At 38.5% G+C, this 20,816-nt stretch overlaps 3 protein-coding genes across 8 annotated transcripts in view; 2 read left to right on the forward strand and 1 right to left on the reverse strand.

The window, feature by feature from the left end:
- Positions 1–7,567, forward strand: part of LOC131432979 (dynein axonemal heavy chain 10) — a 163,108-nt gene extending 155,541 nt beyond the window's left edge. For both annotated transcript variants that reach the window (XM_058599673.1, XM_058599681.1), the window contains 2 exons: positions 6,629–6,775; positions 7,285–7,567. In XM_058599673.1, the coding sequence (XP_058455656.1) occupies positions 6,629–6,775; positions 7,285–7,431 (294 nt within the window). In that variant the 3' untranslated portion in view covers positions 7,432–7,567. The remainder of the gene's footprint in view (positions 1–6,628; positions 6,776–7,284) is intronic.
- A 4,433-nt stretch (positions 7,568–12,000) lies between these two features.
- LOC131433016 (uncharacterized) lies at positions 12,001–13,251 on the forward strand. Its single transcript, XM_058599737.1, has 3 exons — positions 12,001–12,239; positions 12,296–12,616; positions 12,693–13,251. Exons 1-3 carry the CDS (start codon positions 12,159–12,161, stop codon positions 13,188–13,190), a joined length of 900 nt encoding a protein of 299 aa, XP_058455720.1. The 5' UTR covers positions 12,001–12,158; the 3' UTR covers positions 13,191–13,251.
- Positions 13,252–16,329: 3,078 nt separating this feature from the next.
- LOC131432989 (papilin) overlaps positions 16,330–20,816 on the reverse strand; it is a 221,649-nt gene continuing 217,162 nt past the window's right edge. For all 5 annotated transcript variants that reach the window (XM_058599701.1, XM_058599693.1, XM_058599716.1 and 2 more), the window contains one exon: positions 16,330–17,847. In XM_058599701.1, the coding sequence (XP_058455684.1) occupies positions 17,705–17,847 (143 nt within the window). In that variant the 3' untranslated portion in view covers positions 16,330–17,704. The remainder of the gene's footprint in view (positions 17,848–20,816) is intronic.

Consider the following 20,816-nt stretch of genomic DNA (forward strand, 5'->3'; position numbering starts at 1 on the left):
TATGTATTTGTAGATTCTAATACAGTTTGTAATTGTTAGTTCTTACTACTCAAAGCCAAATCCAAACCAAACATTGGCCCTTACTCTGCTAGTCTAGTGAGGTGAGATAAGTCGAGTCATCCGATTCTGACAGTCGAGTGAAGTTAAAAAAAGTCACCAGGATGAACATCGATGAACTCTCACCGTATTAGGTTTTGCACGATGACGACACAAATGAACTGCCGATGAATCAAGTTCATTTTTGACAGTTGGCGTGTACTTGTTTTGTTTTGCGACTGCAAGTTAAAAATTGAAAAAATGACGAAAAAGTGCCTGTTAAAAACGTATTCCACAGTGAAAATAACTAAAAAGATTGCCCTGTATGTGTTTCCAGCATCAAGGAGCGATATACGTATGAATCTGTTGAGTGTGAGGCGACTTGCAATTTTGACATTCGAACGATGAACTTTTAAACTGTAAACAAGTACACGTCGACTGTCAAAAAAGTTCATTCTGTTAATTTTTATTGAGGTTATGTCATGTTCGTGCAAAACCTAATTCTTGCAGTCGAATCTAGGTGACAAGAGTCACTACGCAGTGAGTTTCAAAGTCGGTACCGATAAAGCAGGGGTAGGGTCTAAACGATGAAAAAAATCATCATTTTTGTGAATTTTTTCCAGAATTATCGTTCAACAAAATAAATTCAAATGTTTTGCATGATCAAAAGCATCATTCGAACAACATTTTGTAATTTTTTAGTGGAAAAATATTGAGAAATAAATCGGTGAAGAGGCATTTTCGAGAACGCTTCTTAAAAATCATGATTTGCGGTGTCCACTGTATCTCAGAGCAGACTAATCAGAAATGAACAAACGATCGCAGCATAGTTAGAGTAGAAGTTTTTCTAGACCACAACGTTTCTGTTTGATTTTTTTTTAATTTTTGGTGGTTGTTCAAAGTGAAAACTACGATTTTTCACGAAAAATTCCGCCAGTAACAAACAACGAAAAGGAAAACGTTGGGGTCTGGTTTTTTATATGTAGAATGTAATGAATAGAATATTAAAATTTTGGAACTGCAAGACGAATTGAAGATAGAAATTGTATGAAACCTTAAAACTATTCCTTTCAATCTAAACATGTGACAATCGATTAAGCATTTCATGATTATTTATGGTACTTCCAGATACGGTATTCAGAGACCAGCATAATCCAAAATATCGTATGTCCATGAATTAGTATGACGAATAAATTGAAATAGTTTTGAGCTCAACTTTGAAAATGTTTTGGTGTCGTATTCCCCCCTCGGCCAGAGTAGCCCATAAAGGGGAAAAAAAACTTTGAAGATGTTTTGGTGTCGTCAACTTCTATGACGATTTGAATTTTAAAAACTCATAACCCAGTAATTTCAAAATTAGAAGTCGGAATCGAATAAAATTTACCGATTTTGTAGTAATATTCGAAGTCGAAACAAAAAATATTTTATTTTTTTCATAACATTATGAAAAAACTTGGCAACCTTGCCATGCGAAATGAGATAAAAACAAAGCGCAATCAAGTGATTGAAATTCAAATTTACATCTCATAAATCTTTCTTTCCACAAATTTTTCTTTCAAATTATGATGAAAAACAATATTTTATTCAAACTAAAAATTGATCCTTCATTGTACGAGGTTAAACTTGAGAATAATGTTGTATGTTCCCAGCTGCCTTACCAGTCTTCTTGAAGACCCTCTTCACGATTGCCCAGTAACGTTCGATGGGTCGAAGCTGAGGGCAATTTGGTGGATTGATTTTTCTCAACGAAATTTATACCCTTTTCCACAAGCCAATTGAAAGTCGTTTTGGCATAGTGAGCCGACGCTAAATTCGGCCAAAATAGTGGAGGTGTACTATGCTTCTTATATAAAGGCAGCAATATCCTCTGGAGTGTCTCAGATCGATAGATTTCTGCATTCATATTTCCGGTAGTGTAAAAAATGGTAGACTTCAAACCACAAGAACATATTGCTTGCCATATCCTCCCCAACGACGACAGTAAAGTATTGTGGACCTGGTAGTATTTTTGAGTCCTCCTCTACATAAGTCTCATCGTCCATCAAAACGCATTCATCCAAACACTGCAAAAGACGCGAAAACAATTTTCGGGCCCTCGTTGCTGCTCGCTTTTTCTGTTCTACACTTTGTTACGAGATTTTCTGCTTCTTGTAGGTATTCAGGTGATTTCGCCTCTTGATACGGTGGATCAATCCAACACTCGTTCCTGCTTTTTTGGCTAAATCACATATTGACATTGATTTGTTCTTCACGATTAAAGATACCACTTTCTGGTCCAGTTTTGGGTTGGAAGAAACAGGTTTTCTACCTCTTCCTGGTAGTTCATCCAAAGAATAGTGTTCCCCAAACTCATGAATGATGGTTTTTTTAACACTGCTATGATGATTTCCTAACCGCTTCGACAATTTTCGCATAGTAATACCCTTCTCACTTTCTTTTCAATACGTTCACTTTTCACTTTCTTTTCAATACGCGAAATTTTAAAAACGCAAAATTTCAACCGTTCAAACAAGTAAACAAACGAAAGCTGACAGCCAAACGCACAGCATGCTGTGATCTGAGCATAAAAAACCATCACAAATACTTGCGTACAACAAAAATGTATGTGGATAGCTTATTTTCGACACACTCCTTATGTTCGAAGATTTTTATTGCTTTGGGCGTTATTTTAGAAGTTTTCAATTGTTGATTAAACAAGTGAAAAGTGAGCATTACTAATTAAGAAGTCATCCAACATTGAATCATGGTGTAATCATATGACATAGTGATCATGTTTTAAGACGAATTAGTAAATATTTAGAAACATGGCGAACTGTAAAACTTGGGACGAAAATGTTTTCTAAATTGGAAAATAAACTTAATTTTTAATGGAAAAAAAGAATAACTGATTGAAAACCATTTTTTAAATGCAAAAGTGTGACAAAACCTCAATAAACCTATTTAAAAACATTTCACAGTTTGGTTCAGGTACGTTAAAAGATTTGATTCATGTTCAAAGTGATGAGATGGAATAAGAAGCTCAGATGGAATAGGGAGCGCTTTACCCTGTTACCGAAATTATCTGCAAAAAGTTTACTGTCTGTTCGGCATAACCTTTAGTGAATATTCGGAAAAAGCAACGACGTGAAATTTATAAAATACTGTGCCAATTGAAGGTGAAGAATTCCTTTTTGCCTTTCTCTACAGAAAGGTATTAGAATTGCTGGAAAACCGACTTTCGAACGGAGCCTCGGAGACCCATAGTGTTATATACCATTCGACTCAGTTCGACGAGATCGGAAAATGTCTGTGTGTGTGTGTATGTGTGTGTGTATGTGTGTGTGTATGTGTGTGTGTGTGTATGTGTGTGCACTTTTCGAAGATATTTGAACGCGCTCAATTTTCTCAGAGATGGCTGAACCGATTTTAACAAACTTGGGCTCGTTTAAAAGCTACTGTCGGGCCATTGATCAAGTTCGAAGATCAAATGGCTGTGACTTTTGGTTCCGGAGATATGATTGTATAAGTGACGTAACCGACAAAACACGTTGATTTTTACCGCTCTTATATATATAAGGGTGCCAAAATTTTGGGATCACCTCTTTTTTCGTTAAGTTCTAGTGCTCAAATGTTTAAGCACCTCGAAAAAAGCCTTCATGCAAAATTTGACCTAAATCGGACATGCTTAAGGGGTGCTGCCCGGTGGTAAAGGTTTGACAATTTTCGATCTTGAAAAATCACCATAGGGGGGAGTACATGAAATTTCCAAAATCGAACATTTTTTTTGATGCCAAAACTCTTAAAACTGCATGAAACATCGAAATTTAGTGTCATCTAAAAAAAAAATTTTTTTTGAAAAAATCAACTTTCTGGGACTTAGAAAAATTTTCATATTTTTTCTCCCCCCTATGGTGATTTTTCAAGATATATGAAAATTTCACTAAGTGGACTACGAAGGCTTTTTGCCTTTCTCTATAGAAAGGTATTAGAATTGCTAGAAAAACCGACTTTCGAACGGTATTAGAATTGCTGGAAAAACCGACTTTTTTGATGCCAAAACTCTTAAAACTGCATAAAACATCGAAATTTAGTGTCATCTCAAAAAAAAATTTTTTTGAAAAAATCAACTTTCTGGGATTTATAAAAATTTTCATATTTTTTCTAAGTCCCAAAAAGGCGATTTTTTCCAAAAAATTTTTTTTCGAGATGACACTAAATCTCGACGTTTCATGCAATTCTAAGCCTTTTGGCATCAAAAATTTTTTTTCGATTTCGAAAATTTCATGTACTCCCCCCTATGGTGATTTTTCAAGATATATGAAAACATCAGTAAGTGGACTAAGAAGGCTTTTTTTAGATTAGCATCACTGTTCTCATACAAATAGGCAACGCAAATGTCAAGCACTAGTTTGGAAAAATGATGCTGACTGTGTGACATAAACACTGAAGCATGCTTATGTGAACTACTCGAATCAATCTGAATCAATTGGTGTCTAAATTTATTTTATAACATATGAAACATATTTTCATGAGACTGTTATGAAAGAAGAGAAAGGCATTATCACACCACTAGGTGGATTAAGAAGGGTTTTTTTTAGATTGCAATCATTCAATTGGTGATCAAGATTTCATTTTTTTTCGTATAAACATACAAAAAATATACATTACATTACTCATGAGGACGTACAATTGTAAAATATACAATTCGGACTATTGTCATAACCTATAATGATTTCTCGACAGAGAAAGCAGGATCTGGAAGGAAGCTTTCTATATATAATCAACAATAATCTGTAGCTATTATATTTACTGAATACATAGTAGATTCTTACGTCTTTCTTTTGGAACAATTCCATTTTTTCTAATGACCTCCGGTAATTTTCTACGAAATATTTCTTCAGAAAATAACTGGCGTAGTGGCAAGCGAAAATGTAAAACTTAAATGACAGTTGTCTAGCCGAATTTCGGCAAAAGCTAGCACATGTTTCGAAGTTTTGGCAAACGCATTTACTGATTTCGGGATAATTGTTGTTAATCATCGATGAGTTCAAATCTCGGCAAGAAGGTGCACTTTGCCGACAAATCAGTCAATCTACTAAACGAATCTCGGAAAACATTATATCGATTACTGAGCAATCAGCAAAATTGTGTGTTGCCGATTTGTCTCGGTATTTTCCTTCACCGAGCTCGGTAAATGGGTTTAAGTTTGTAGCAACCTAGTTCAGCAATCTATGATACAATTTTCAGTAGTATGAGATGATTACAAAAAAAACTCAAAATACTTCACACCAAACAGTGACTTTTCATTGGTGCATTGGTAGCTCTTGCAATGCTTCTGACTGTTCTTGTCTCCAGATGCGGCAATTTTGCTTTTTGACCAAAAATGAGTTTCGTCGCTGAACACAATTTTTCGATCAAAAAGTGAATCTTCCTCCAACTTTGCCAGCGCCGATTCATAATTAATTTATAGACCAAACTGAACAAGTTTAACAATGACACAAGACACGATTCACGCATATTGTGTCAAAAACAGTGTTGCCAAAAAGATATAAGCAAAAAAAATCACCCTATGTAATTTGATCCGAAAAAATACAAACAAAATCAAGCTACAGAAGAATAGGTCAGTTTTAATTCTGCTAATCAATCTAACAATCATTTGGCGAAAACATTGAAAAAGTTACTCATTGTAAGCAGTTTTAAATTAGCACCTTTCGCAACTAATGTACTTCAACACTACGCCAGCAAATACAATCCAAGTACAAAATCCGGGAGAGCAACCTCGCAACGAACGTCGAATGATACCATTTTTTTTCTTATATCCTCTCGAGGGGTTGAGAACTCTTTATTACTGTTACCGGTCTGGCACCACACCACACCCCACTCAGCGAATGGTTAGGTTACACCTGAAGAAATAAATACGTAATTCATTGAATCCCGTCGCTCCGAGGAGTCGGTTGCTAGTCCGGATATGGAAGGATGTACACAGCCGGGGTATCCATGCTCTTAGTTCAATATCAGCTATCAGCGCGTATCGTCGTAGCTGTAGATGGATATTTACTTCTTGGCCCTTCAGGTGAAAGGCAGAACTGGGAAAGGTGTACTCAATGAGTCTTCATTATCCGCTTGTCCCGAGGGCCAGGAGAGGCAACGTTGCGTTTCGGACGGAACAGGCATTATTTCCTCCATCAGATATCGACTGGTCGTCGTTTGATGCGAGTTCGATAGAAACTTTACCCATTTCAGCCCAGGCAGGAGAGAGAGAGAGAGGGGGGGGGGGGGAGGGGGGAAGCACCCAATCTTGTACCGGAGCGAGAAAGTGAAGAAAAGCTTAAGTTTTCCGAGTGAGTGCTTAGCAAACATCGAAGTGAGCACCACGGCAAAAGGCGACAAAAGTTCCATTTCGAATGCATATGGGAACGACAAATTTCCTTTCTTTTCCCTTCACCTTCAAATTCTCATATCCACGCACACACACACACACGTACACACACAAACAATTTGTCTTATGTTTGTCTTGTCTTCTTCCATCATGAACTCTCTGTGTATAACTGCGGCCTGGGGGCACGGCATGACATGGCATGGCACGATGATCCGGAAACGCTGATAAATGCAGGGATGCTACGTGACTGGGTTGTACCTGGAAGGCGCCCGCTGGGATCCGGCCAATCGTTGTCTGGCACGTTCGACTCCGAAGGTACTGGTGGAACCGTTGCCGGTGCTATCCGTGGTCCCAATCGAAGCGCACCGGCTCAAGCTCCAAGTAAGTTACCACACTCTCTATTTGTTGTAGTTTTACAGGTTGTGCGCCATTGTGCGCCGGAGAGAAGTCTTCCTCCACGGAGTGTACGTGTTGCCAGCGTCCATTCCGATTATTTGATTACGATCTGTGTTCCTGTGTTTGTGTATTTGTTTGCCTCGTACCTTCCGGCTGCTGCCCGGACATGGAGACGACCATTCACGTTTCGCATTGGCCTCACGCGTTGTTTCCGTTGATAAACAGCTCGTTTCGTTCTACTTGAACTGCTAATTTTATTTTGTGTTTTTCCTTCCCAGTAACTGAGGGGCAGTCTATTGCCAGACAAATGACAAATGTTTCCCGCTTCTTGCGTTAGATTAGAAGGGGAATTCTTGAAAAATAACCTTCAACGCATCACACAGTACCGATGTTCTATTAGATTACTACGTCAATATTTATTAGATCAATTTGCATATGGAACCATTCTAACCACTGTTTTTTTTTTTTTTACTCTTCTACTTTCGCAAATGAAGAACACATTCCGGACACCGGTCTACACGACGTCCCAGCGGCGCAACGCAATGGGAATTGGCCTCGTATTCGAAGCGGATCTGTTCACCGAGGAGCACTCCAGCCACTGGGTCTTGCAAGGCGTCTGCCTGGTTATGAACACGGACTAATTGACCCGTTTGTTTACTTTACGATGTTATTTAGAATAATTCTGTGCCGGTTGTTAATTTGAATTAAACTTTTTTGACGTCAATACGTCTTACTTTACTATGGAATGCCTTTTGGAAATTCACCCAATGAAAGAGTGGGTAGAACTTAATCGTGACTATCTCGAGTTGTACTAAAAGTAACAACATAATTATTTCCCCATGCCATCAGAAATATGATCAGCAATTTATGATTAAATTTTCAACAGTGTGGGATAACAATAAATATCTTAAAAGCTAAGTTTTCACAAAGTTTAAGTTCATCGGACATCGATCATTTCTTCTTGTGTGCTAGACGGAACTGGACGTCGTGTTGAGGACCTTCCACCAACAGCATCAAAAAGAGACCTGCGTGGTATAAAATTTGAATTTGAAACTTTGAACCTAGGGTGGAATCATGTAAGGTGATTATCACCAAGTTCTGTCACCACTGCTGAAAGGCTAACATCACTACCAAACGTTGGCATTACGTAAGGTGATAGTCACCACGATTTAATCACCTTCATGTCAAAATGGAGGTGATAGCAATTTAGTGGCCCTTATTACCGTTCTCACTTCCACTTTCACATTCACTTCACTTACATGTCACATCACTTGATTTTCCCTATTACCAGTATCACGCATAGTGAAGTGATCAGTGTAGTGGAAAAAACAAATTTTTTCGACAAAATGTTGGTGGCGTGATGTTCATAATGACATCAAGTTCATCCAAGTAATTACTTTTGTCTCTGAAGCGGCTTCCGTAATAAGGACCAAAATTCACTTCAATGGATTTTCACCGTGAAGTGATACCAATAATAAGGGTCACAATCACTTCACTTGGTTTCCACCGTGTAGTGATACCGGTAATAAGTGGCTTTATAAATTATTGTCCGTTAGGTGAATTTTAAGCCACTGATATAAACATAACCTACCAATATTGGTCGGAGAGGATAATTTTTTTATAAAATTCGTACTGTAAATTTGTCAAAATTAAATATCAAAATGAAAAGTAACTTAGTTTATATAGTTTAAAGAATTCATCGAATGAACGGTAGTATTTATCAATTAAATCAATTCATTTATGTTGTAATTATTAGCTACTAATCATAGTGGATATTCGTAGTACCGGTGGGTAAAATTTCCAAAATGGAACTAGCATTTGAAAGCTCTGTGAAATGTCATAATCGTAAAGTGAATGAAAACTATACAAGAAATTATTTAACGGATCTTTCTCATTCGAGAGGAATGCCATCGCTTGTGAAACATCAAGAAGATCTAACAATTCGTGTCATTTCAAAGCTAGCAAATTTATCCCAAAGAACTGACTGTGACATTTATTTCCATTGAAAAATAAAAATCGGCACTAAATTAAACCAACAAGTGAATAATTTTATTTGTTTGTGCGCAGTTTGCCATACTCGCGAGGTAATTTTTTTCAACGTTACTTTTCGATCCATACAAATCATCATTGATAAACATGACTCGAATTAATGAAAAGGATTGAAAACTATAGGAATAAAAATTTAGATTTTAAAATATTATATGGGTATACGTCACTTTCATATGTTACTCCTGAAAAATTGACGTTTCTTGACAGGTGATAAATTGGCTCAATCACCGGTGATGGTGATTCCAAACATTCTGGTAATCACCTCTTTATCACCAGGGGTGGATGATTCCACCCCTGGATTATTTAATTTTTCACGAGTACCAACCTTCACAAGACACCTGTCAAAATTTCATGATATTCTGATGTTTAGTCCACGAGTACCAGTGATTTGCGAGACCGTAGTATTGCTATTCTCAAAACAATGGATTCGAGACAGTTTCATGTATTTATTTATGATTGAGATTTGTCAAAGAAAACACACTGCAATCTCAGCAATGGTTTGTGAGATGCTACGGGGTACTTTGCTGCATCAAAAACAATGTGGTATGCAGAGGTTAAACGTGCTCGTACTTGACACTGCCGATGCTGAACGCTCCGACCGGCCAAATAAGGTAATTACACCGGAAACTGCGAAAATAGTCCCTCAACCCGTAAACTCAAATTTCGTGAGATAACAGTGTGAGATGGCTCACGGTGGACCAAAAACGACAACTGCTGCCACCATATTCACCGGATATGGCCCCTAACGACTACTATCTATTTGCTGACCTCAGAAAAAAACCCCAAAGAAAGAGATTCTACTCCAACGAGGAAATTATCGCTGACACAAATACACTCATTTCGTCCGTTCTATAAACAGGGAGTGAAACGCTAAAAAAGCGCTAAACTGCGCGTATTGCTCTTAAAGAACACGAAAGAATGTAAGGACTCAATATGCATCACAAGAAAATAATTGGTAAAATTCACCCATTCAACCGATCACCTCGAAACTTTCAAAGAATCAAGTCAAAGATTCAGTTCGCTTTCACATCTCATCCAAGTCAGTCGATAAAACAAAACCGCTTACGTTCGAGACGGAAGAAACCAAGTACAGTATTGTGTAGTGAACAATAGAACGACCTCGAAGTGAGTGAACCAAACTAACAAAAGCTACCGCCGACACGAAAGAATACAATTGTTGTTGACTGTGCAAAATTCGACCTTCGATACGAGAACTTGAAGGTTTGCTTAAGGAGCAAATGCAGCTTGACATTAAACGTGTGCATTTACTTCAATAATGCATTTACTTTACAATAAGACCAATAATGTTGTTTATATCCAGTTTTATAAAGAGTTGGATGCAATTCAATTCGCAAAAGACAAGCACTATATGGAGCACGAGAACATGAAGTACAACATTCCAGTATATATGGAAAATAGTACTATAGAAGTGCGTGTGCCTTCTTCCCTCAAGCGTCATCGATCCTTATATTCGCAAAAATATGTCCCAATACAGAGATATTCTCTCTATCGAAAAAGAAAAGTGGAAGAACTTTTTCCCCCGTATTCTAAATGGTGTACGTTTGTTACGCATGCGCTTGAAGAGGCCTATACCTTCTTATGTGATTTTCGGTCAAGATACAAGAATTCCGTGCAAATCACTTGTTACCTATGACAATCAGATGGTCACATGTCAATATTGCCAAAAAGTTGTTCACTACGGTAAGCCATGTGATAAACTGGACAAGGAGACAACTGCACCAAAGGACAACGGTGCTTCCTTCACACCAACCCCAAGCAACCCCAGTACACCTGTGACAGCCACCAACAACAATGAAGCCACCAACCCTTCAACGAAACTATCCAACGTAACCCCTATAGAACAAAGTACACCAGCTGCAGTTAAAACCAACCAGCAACTGCAAACAATGTACAACAAGGCGCATCTACAGCAACTAGCAACGAAAAGAAGACGGAAATCGATAATAATACCATCGATGCGGCAATGGATGACGAGACGAACCACGAACAAACTGCCCCTCAATCCTCGCAGGAGGGAAATGGAAGCTCCTCTCTCCCTAGAAAAAGAGTAACAACGAGATCCAACTCAAAAAAAAATTATTTAAAAAATCGGCGCAATCGGCCACGTAAAGCTTGTTCGCAAATAGGCCTGAATAAAAAAAATATCTTTTAAATAAAGTCAAAGATTGGAATGCTTCCGGAGTGACTGCTTTATGATGACTCAGTACTTTTCAAATGACCGTCGTTCCGGTGCGTTCGAGCGATTGAAGACCTTCGGTACGAAGTTGACCTCATTAATCTTGTACCACTGCTAAACATCCGTCGAGTAATGGTACGAAGCTAAATCCGATCAGAAAAGTGTACTGCCATTGTGTGACAGTGAAATGATGAGCAGTGGAAAAGCTGTCGGATGTCTGTCATCACGTACGTCTCGTCATCCATAATCAGACAATGCGGTTTTGTCAACGGTAAGTGTGTAGAGCTTCCATGCACATGATTTTACCATCGTATTCTGCCGTTCATTACCTTTTGTACGAGGTAAGCCTTTGCATTTTTTCGTGTTTTGTACAAAAGGTTTATTCAGTTGCTGTTCTTTCGCCACGTCTCTTACAGAACTGTTTGGATCCCTCTCGAAAGCTGGAACTACCTGCTTGTGAACCTTTTCCACTATACGGAGATCAATTTTGACGACTTTTTTCCTTCTGGTCAACAGTTAAATGTTTGTTTTACCGAGAGAGATCCGGATTTTCTAGGTACGTGAGCAAAATTTTTTTTTTAGCCGCTGCTGTTTTTCTAAGTCTATCTTCGTAACTTCTGTTACTTACATTGCACATGGTTGAAACAACCCAACATTTTAATTTAAAAACAAGGATACAGCTATTTGAAAGCAATGCAATTTGATTCCGCGCACCCTTCCCTGAAATCTAACCTATAGTTTGTGCAACATATCTCACGAAACTCCAAACAATTAAACAATTAACAATTAACGGCTAACAATCTAAAAGATCGTGCTCTGACTGATTTGAGAATATGTTGATTAAGAAATTCAAATGTAAGATTTCTTGATATCTTAACACTAACTGAACAGTTGGAGAAAGCGAAGCAACACGAGGTTGACCAGTTGAGAGTCTGCGCACAAATCCGCCCTCCATTCAGGTCCGAATCATCTGTTCCGCAGCATGGTAGCATGGAAAATCGATATCTCGCACAGAAGCTCCTGACATAACGTTGTAAACACAGGGAAATCGGTCGCCCAGCGTAACATATTGTAGTGGAATTTGTGCCATTTCGATTTTTTGTTTTTGATCCGGAACCAACCATGCTGATGGTGGATAGTGGAAACGAAAGTGCCGCCGAACGGCTGGAGTCACTGTTTATGGATAACTTGAAAAGTGATGAGGTAATTGACAGATTGCTATCGCACGGAGAAAATGTCACAATGGTTCCAAATTTCAGCACCACAATCTGCCGGACTCCGATGCCGAGAGTGAAATCTACTCCAAAATGAACGAATTTGACGTAGTCTTTGCCGATCCGAAGCAAACGAATCCGTCGAGTGGGGAAGCCGTCATCAGCAGCCGGAGGGTTCTGACCAGTGACAATAGCACGGAATCGTACACATCTTCGGTGGCAACCAGCAGTGTGTCAACGCAGGATGACGATCCCCGAGCTAGCCAAAAGGTGACCCAGATAAATACGTGCAAAATTCTGCAACGAAAACTGGAACTGAAAGTGGAACGGGCAAAGCGCAACTACAGACAGATGTACGAGGAACAGGTGGGTTCATTCATTGGCTAGTATAATTTATTTGTGCTGACATAAATTCCACCTGTCCACCCCGAAAAAAAAACAGGAATGCAATCCGGAACAGACACCGAAATCATCCTCCATGATACCGATATCTCGCCTGGCGATTCCCGGGGGAGGTTGCATCCAAGATGGCCAACAACCGCCGCTGGTGGACGTCAACAGCGACGAGGACGAACTGGAAGCGGTAACATTTTTTCCACGACCCGATCGAAATGGGTTAGCGAACCGAAGACACAACACACGGCAGGAACTTTCGGATACTTTTAGCATACAGGAGATGACGATTGAATCGGATCAGGAAGATGAGTTACGAGATTACGAGCAGTGCCGGAAGTTATCGAACAGTAAGGGATACAAGAAAATTTTGAACCGCGGAATTAGCGGAGAAGCAGACGACTATCTGGATAATGATGCGGAGGAGGACGAGGAGGATGATGATTCACAGAATTTAGAACTGTTGCCACCGCAGGCCGGCTACGGAGTGAAAGAATGGGTAGAACGTGTGTTTTGTTGTTCTCGAAAGAATGATTTGTTTTCCTGAAATTACGAGTACCGGCTAGTCGCGGAATCCAGCGACAACGGCTGAGAAGGGCAGTGGGTGGGTGGGTGTGTAATCGAACAATGAAATATACAGATTGTTTTTTTTTTTGGTTTTTGCTGGCGATCATCCGACACTGTTGTTTTTACTATTCACTGAAATCGATCCGAATATTTGAACGGTTCTGATGCGTGTTGGGTCTACTGTCACTGCGACTAACTTCATAAACCCATTCCTTCATAGTTTGATCCCAATCGAAGCGGTGCGTTTCTGAGAATTTTGAGCGATTGCCGGTTTGGAGCACGGCTAGTCGTTTCCGGATGAAATTTGGTAGTATTATACAGGGTTGTTGGACCTTTCATTTGAACTCAAGTTTGTGAAAGTTTGATGAGCGGTCTCCGAGAAAATCGAGTGCACTTTTTCTTTGCAAAACGAAGGTAAAAATCATCAGTTCAGTGCAAATCGAGAATAGTTTGATTAGGTATTTTGCTATTTTCGTAATGCGAAATTCGCACCAAACAAGCGCAAATAAAGCAAGCATTTGGCTGTTTCGCTCTCGAGAAAAATGTTTCGAACAGTGTTTAATATCGTAAAGAATTCCACAATCTGGCTCTTCTGAAAGCCGGAAGCTCAAATAATGAGATGTATGAAATGAAATATTGAAATATAAGAGCGATTGTACGACTTGTGACTTGTGTTACGATTCTAGGTCAAGGCTCAAACTTACAAATGACTTGGAATGGCACCCTAGTTTCTGGAATACAAACGTAATCATTCGTAACCAAATAGTCATTTCCAAGACTCCAAAGCCACTAACGGTCCTTTGCAGAACCCTAAAAGTAACGTTACTTAAGCTGCCGTTCTAATTTCTAGAATACAAACGCAATTTTTCGGAACCGAATGGTCCTTTTCAGGACTAAGGAGTGTATCGAAAATAAGCTACCTACAAATTTTTCTTTCAAATTGTGATAAAAAACGATATTTTATTCAAGCTAAAAATTGATCCTTCATTGTACGAGGTTAAACTTGAGAATAATGAAAACCGGATGGAATTTAAGTTATTCCTTCACGAATTTTCGAACTTTTGATCGAACGCTCTTCATCAAGTTCCGGACAAATGTTGATTCGCATTCGATGGGTCGAAGCTGAGGGCTTTTGGTGGTTCAGTATTTTTCTCAACGAAATTTATACCCTTTTCCGCATGCCAATTGAGAGTGGTTTTGGCATAGTGAGCCGACGCTAAATCCGGCCAAAACAGAGGAGGTGTACTATGCTTCTTATATAAAGGCAGCAATCTCTTCTGGAGACACTCCGATCGATAGATTTCTGCATTTCTAGTTCCGGTAGTGTAAAAAATGGTTGATTTCAAACCACAGGAGCATATTGCTTGCCATACCAGTACCTTTCGACCGAATTTCTCCACGTGAATCGACCTGTCCGCATCGCTCACATCCTCCCCATCGACGACAGTAAAGTATTGTGGACCTGTAAGGGTTTTTGAGTCCTCCTTTACATAAGTCTCATCGCCCACTAAAACGCATGCATCCGGACACGGCAAAAGACGCGAATACAATTTCCCGGTCCTTGTTGCTGCTCGCTTCTTCTGTTCTACACTTTGTTTCGACATTTTCTGCTTCTTGTAGGTCTTCAGGAGATTTCGCCTCTTGATACGCTGGATCATTCCAACACTCGTTCCTGCTTTTTTGGCCAAATCACGAATTGACCGTGAAGAACCGGGTTTTCTGCCTCTTCCTGGTAGCTCGTCGAAACAATAGTGTACCCCAAATTTACTAATGATGGTTTTAACACTGGCATTATGAATTCCAAATCGCTTCGCCAATTTTCGCATAGTAATACCCTTCCCACTTATCCATGTGTCCAGAACTTTAATTTTCACTTCCTTTTCAAAACGCGACATTTTTAAAACGCAGAATTTCAACCGCACAAACAAGTAAACAAACGAAAGCTGACAGCCAAACGCACAGCATGCTGTGATCTGAGCATAAAAAATCATCACAAATACATGCGTACAACAGAAATGTACGTGGGTAGCTTATTTACGATACACTCCTGAGAAATTCTTAAACGGTCAAACGATTTCAAATCAGTTAGTCACCCTCATTCTTGTTTACGTCCGTATCGGCAGTACGACGAACGGGTACTTTCGAACGAATACAAATATTCAAATATCAGTAAACTTCTGCTAAACCTTGATGAAATCAGTCCAATTCTTGTGATTAACCATATGCGAAACGCTAGAATGTATGGCAGTTTAACTTCAAACGATACGTGTATTCGAACATCATTCGTACGAACGGAAAATCCCATTCTCGGTTACGGACGAATAGACGAAATGACGTGGTTTCGATTCGTCAGTTTTTTGTTACGAATCAATCGTTCGAAAACATTGAAAAAAGTTTAAGTGATTTCCAACAAATTTATTTTCGAATCTAAAGGTGATTTGTAATCAAATCATAAATTTGTGTTTTGCAGAAAACATTTAGAAAGCATAGCAGTATAGTAAAATGCTGTTTTTTTTTTTCTGGCGAGCCTTCGAATATATGTGCGGTTCCAAGTTGCACAGAAGTCGCGTACGTACACGTTCGAGTGAAAACAAGAATGGCTTGTTCGCATTCGTTCGAAAGCATGTGTTCGTCGTATGGTCGATACGGACGTAAGCAAGCATAATGATACAAAGTCAGTGAAAAAAAACAAGTCAAATAACAAATGATAGCAAAGATTTTTAATTACAACTCAAATCTGTACCAGAACTTATAGTTTAAAGTTGGATGAGCGTTGTCTTTATGCATGTGCGATGTTTAAAATAGTGATTGATTCGAACGTAAACGGGAATACGAATTTGATATACTTTCGACCGTATCGCATACGGCCGTAAACAAGAATGAGGGTGAATATCTATACACATCTCGAATGCAGTCCCACGTCAATCTCGCGGCTATGTCTCTGACATTAACATACCTGAAAAGTTCCCAATTCGCAATATTCTTGCTTATCGTGACCTCCCATATATGGCACGTTATTATATAGATATAGAAATTAAAATCAACTTAAAAATTACACCAAATTGAGAAAGAAACGCCCGGACACGGTGTGTGATATTTCCGAACAGAAACATCCGCCGTTTCGGTTGTAATATCATCTATTCTTATTAGTTTGTTGTTGCTGGTTGTTTTTGTTGTTATTGTTAAACTAATGAACAGTGTGTTGGCTTCGGTTACGACTACTCCTGCTAGACAAGCTAAACTAGTGAAAAATATGCTTCTTTTTTTTCTACTGTTTTTCCTTTTCTTTTCCATGGCTACTTTTGAATATGTACATTTCTAAGTTGTAGTTGGAAGATCCGCCGGTTGAGCGGTTGGCTCAACAGCTAGCAAGCTAGCTAGCCTGTTGTTGTGTGTGTGTGTGTGTTGTAACAAATTACTGACAGGTAAGAGTATTTTAAATTGATTCTCGAAACTAAACGAACACCACCCGCCGCGTTTCCAACGGGGTTTCGGTTCGTTCCATCCTAGAGGTAAAACTGCCCTTCTGCCGAGTATTGAAAGCACGAAAGCATTCTTCTATCGGAAGCAACATTTGTTTTTCCATTTTTTTCATTTTTTGTTAGACTGTACAGGCACTCTTTTCGGGAAGTTGTTTTCTCAGAATGTCGTAAATTTTCCGGAGTTAACATTAACATCGGTTACCAGTAACTAATTTTTCAGGTGTGTGCACGGGGGAGCAGCGCATGCGGCGGTGAGTTGGCGAGTTGGGAATTTACAGCGCGCACCCGCCGCTATGAACACATACACATAGATAAACACAGCAGCAAACGGAAGCAGCAGCTGTAGAGGATTGCAGCAGTGCAGCACATATATATAAATTTTTTTTTTGCTTCTACTTTCGACAATTCCGGAATCACACACTCATCGGCTCCCGCCCACCTACCAAAGTACCAAAGTACAGGTGCCGATTGGATGCAATTCATTTAACGTTCAGTAGCTTTTGTTAAGAGATTTTAATTACACTTAAATGCATTTACTGGAAAGTTTTTTTTTTTGTTCACATCTTTTGTGGCCGTTGCCGCTACTGCTGGAAACAGAGGGCTGTGGAAAAACTGCCAAAAACTTGTTACTGCCTAATGCATTTTGGTTTTAGTGCTTCCATCCGCTTGATGATTGGCTTTACTACATTCTAAAAATATCGAAACCCGTGACCCATCCTTCCTAAAACCGGATTGGTCACTATTTGGAAAATTGACTAATTGTAATTAACTTTGGAAAAATTGCTCGGATCTAAATGCCTTTATCTTTTTCATTCGTTAGCGCGGCTGTTAATGTAAATCGTAGAACTTAAAAGTAGGGATGATCATCAAATAAAAACTAAAACCGTTCACGCATGCACTCCAATCAATCAATCAATCAATCAATCGTTCGTCACCCTGATCATCATCATCATCATCCATCAATCGTTTCGTTTCGTCGCGGTCGTCGTCATTGTCCTCCTCCTCCTCCTCCTCAGTGACGCAACTGACCGGCCAGGGTACATGACTTACAGCAGAACCGGGCGTAGTATTTGTGGTTGCAGAATCGGGCCTGCACGATCAGGGCACACTTGGCCAGGAACGGATTGTCCGTACAGTTCGGCGGGATGTAGACACCTGTGTGCAAGAGAATTCATTGCCGTTAATTGTTTCTGTCATTTTACATAGATTTTACATAGTCTTTGCACATGTCTTCAGTATGACAAAACATATATATTTTTCACCGATGGGAAACCGATCACCTTTTCCATGCCGCTCTAGGTAAAAAACTGTTAATTGTACAAAAATGGTTTCATAGAAGAAATTGTAGGAAATATACACCGAAATAAAAAGTCTAATGGTTTTTCAAAACATGAATCAACTGAAAAAATCAAATTTAAAAAAAAAAACAAACTAACCTAGTGACGTTGATGCAAATTCCGCTAAAGAAGTTTTTTTTTTGACAACTATTTTCGGTATTGGAATAACTGAGCAAATTTGTGTGGCCATCGGCTAACAAGATCATTATTGGATCAAGTAATTTGCAACGCATTCTAAATTGAGGCTTAAAATGTTGAACACTCTTCTCACCTTAAAACAGGAACCGGAAGTCGGATCTGTCTAAAGATTCCAAGTAGCGACCCTAAACCATAAGACTTTCCTTCAAATCGATTTGACTAAACCGGAGAAATTGAAGTGAGTATCGGTTTTATTAGACTGTTTGACTACTGTGTTCGGTAGTTGCAAAACCCGGAAATCGGAGACCGGAGTAGCATAGAACCGATTCATTTTGGTCACCAACTAACTAGTTTTATATGAGAAAGATTATTAGCAGTTTCACACCCCTATTCTGTATTTCGATCGAATCGATTTTTTGTCGAACGAATGTAAAAATTTGCATTCTGTAATTCGTTCGAGTGATGCTTTTGTATGGAAAACTCGAACTCGACGGAGCTACAGAATGCAAACTTTCGTATTCGATCGAAGCAATCCGATTTGAACGAAGTACAGAATCGGGATGTCTGCATCATTTTTTTTTTTTTGGGTGTCTAATAAAATTTGACAGTAGACTTTTGAAACCTTCGTTTGAATTTAAATTTTAAGAAAATTAGTCCCGCGGCTTCGGAGAACGAGAAATTCGTCTGCACTTTTGTCTCGAATACGACTTACTTTAGTATGGGGCGCCTTTTCAAACATTATTTCTTCACAAAAATGGGTAGAACTTAATCGTCAAAATCTCTTGTTGTACTTAACCCAACAGCCTGATTTTTACTCCATACGATCGCAAATGTGATCAGCAATTTATGTTAAAATTTTCAGTAAAATTAGATGAACACAAATAACTCTAAATTGTAGTTTTTTAAAATATTTGGTATCAAACGAGTATTAAAGAGAAAAACTCATAACGCTTGTTTTTCTTTCTCGTGCTCGAACGACGGTAGGTAAAAAACACGTTTAAGCATCAGTAAATTAATTATTTTAGATTTTTTTTGATTTTTTTTATATTGAAATTATTGTACTATTGGTACCCTACGTAGTTCTGCAAGCGAACCATTTTGTACTCTCTTTTGCCCTGTCTTATTATTTTAATGTTTAAATCAGTGTGTCGTGAATTCGTCGTACACCGTTTTCAGTTAAGAAAGGGAATCTGGCATAATTCAAACAATGAGAACGATTTTAGATATTGTGTAGTGTGAAGAGTGTTGGTTTCATTCGTATACACGTTATCCAGTTACGTTTCTGACATTACCTATCCACCTATCTTTTAAATTTAATTTACACATTTGACCGGGGTTTTCCGGAAACGAAAATCGAATCCAGACAAAATTCAATGGCAGATCATGGAACTGTAAGAACTTTCAACAAACTAGATATTATTGAACTTGGACCATTGTGGAACAAATTCAACCAGAAGAGATCCTTTCTGCATGTATTTTAAGCGTTTTTTGTGCTTTTCGTGAAGAAAATATTCGACCTTAAGCCACAGATACAAATTGCTTGCCGTAACCGGAACCATCGTAATCTAAGACTTCAAGCTCATTTTTGTGCAACAGCACAATCAATAAAACAAATAAAATTTTACCAGGGAATGGAGTACATACCAAAAGAACGCACTGAAATTGATTTCAAATGTCATCATGTTAGACGAGGCACATTTCACGTTAAGTTGTCGGTGCGACAGAAAACTCTTAATTAATTGAGGAATAGCCTGTATACGGCCAAAGAGTTACAGTTTGTGCGGATATGGTTATTGGTTCCATTTTTTTTTGCAAGACGAGCCATGTTAAAAGATTTGGTGATGCCCATTGTTCGTGTAAATCGTTAGAATGGCTATTGGTTTCAACAGGACGGTGCAACATGCCATACAGCACGACTAAAAATCGATTTTTTATGACCATCGTTCCACGGACGAGTCATAACGAAAAACGGTGATTATAACTGATATCACCCGATTTGACACCACCAGACTTGTTTTTGTGTGGCTATTAAAAATCCTGATGAACCAAGAACAATAGCTTAATCCACCTAGCAGTGAGATGATACCTTTTTTTTATTAACCAGCATGTATTTTTCGCGTGAATATTCTTCGTTGTGTTTAGTTTTCATGAAATTATTCTAATGACCGTCGTTTTAACTGAATTGTGATTAAAATTTTGGAACTGCATGACGAATCGAAAAGAGAAATTGTTTGAAACCTTACAATTATTTCTTTCAATCCGATGTAGAAGTAAGTTCCTCTTAAAAGTTCTTATCATTATTTATGGTACCTTTAGAAACGGTATTTAGAGACCAACTTAACCAAAAATAATTCGTATGTCCATGAATTAGTATGACGAATAAATTGAAAAATTTTTAAGACCAACTTTGCAGATTTTTTGGTATCGTCATCTTCTATGACGGTTTGATTTTTAAAAACTCATCACCCTGTAATTTCCTAAATTGGAAATCGGAACGAATAAAATTCACCAATTTCGCATGGGACCAAAAGTTTATTTTAATTTGAATTTCTGTTTATCAATTATGTATTATTGTTTTTGTATTTCCCGATACTTTTGGAAACGGAAATCGGTGTAGCCGAAGTCAGTTAAATTCGCCTAATGGAATGT

Source organism: Malaya genurostris, chromosome 1, assembly GCF_030247185.1.
Source record: "Malaya genurostris strain Urasoe2022 chromosome 1, Malgen_1.1, whole genome shotgun sequence".
Classification (NCBI taxonomy): Eukaryota; Metazoa; Arthropoda; class Insecta; order Diptera; family Culicidae; genus Malaya; species Malaya genurostris.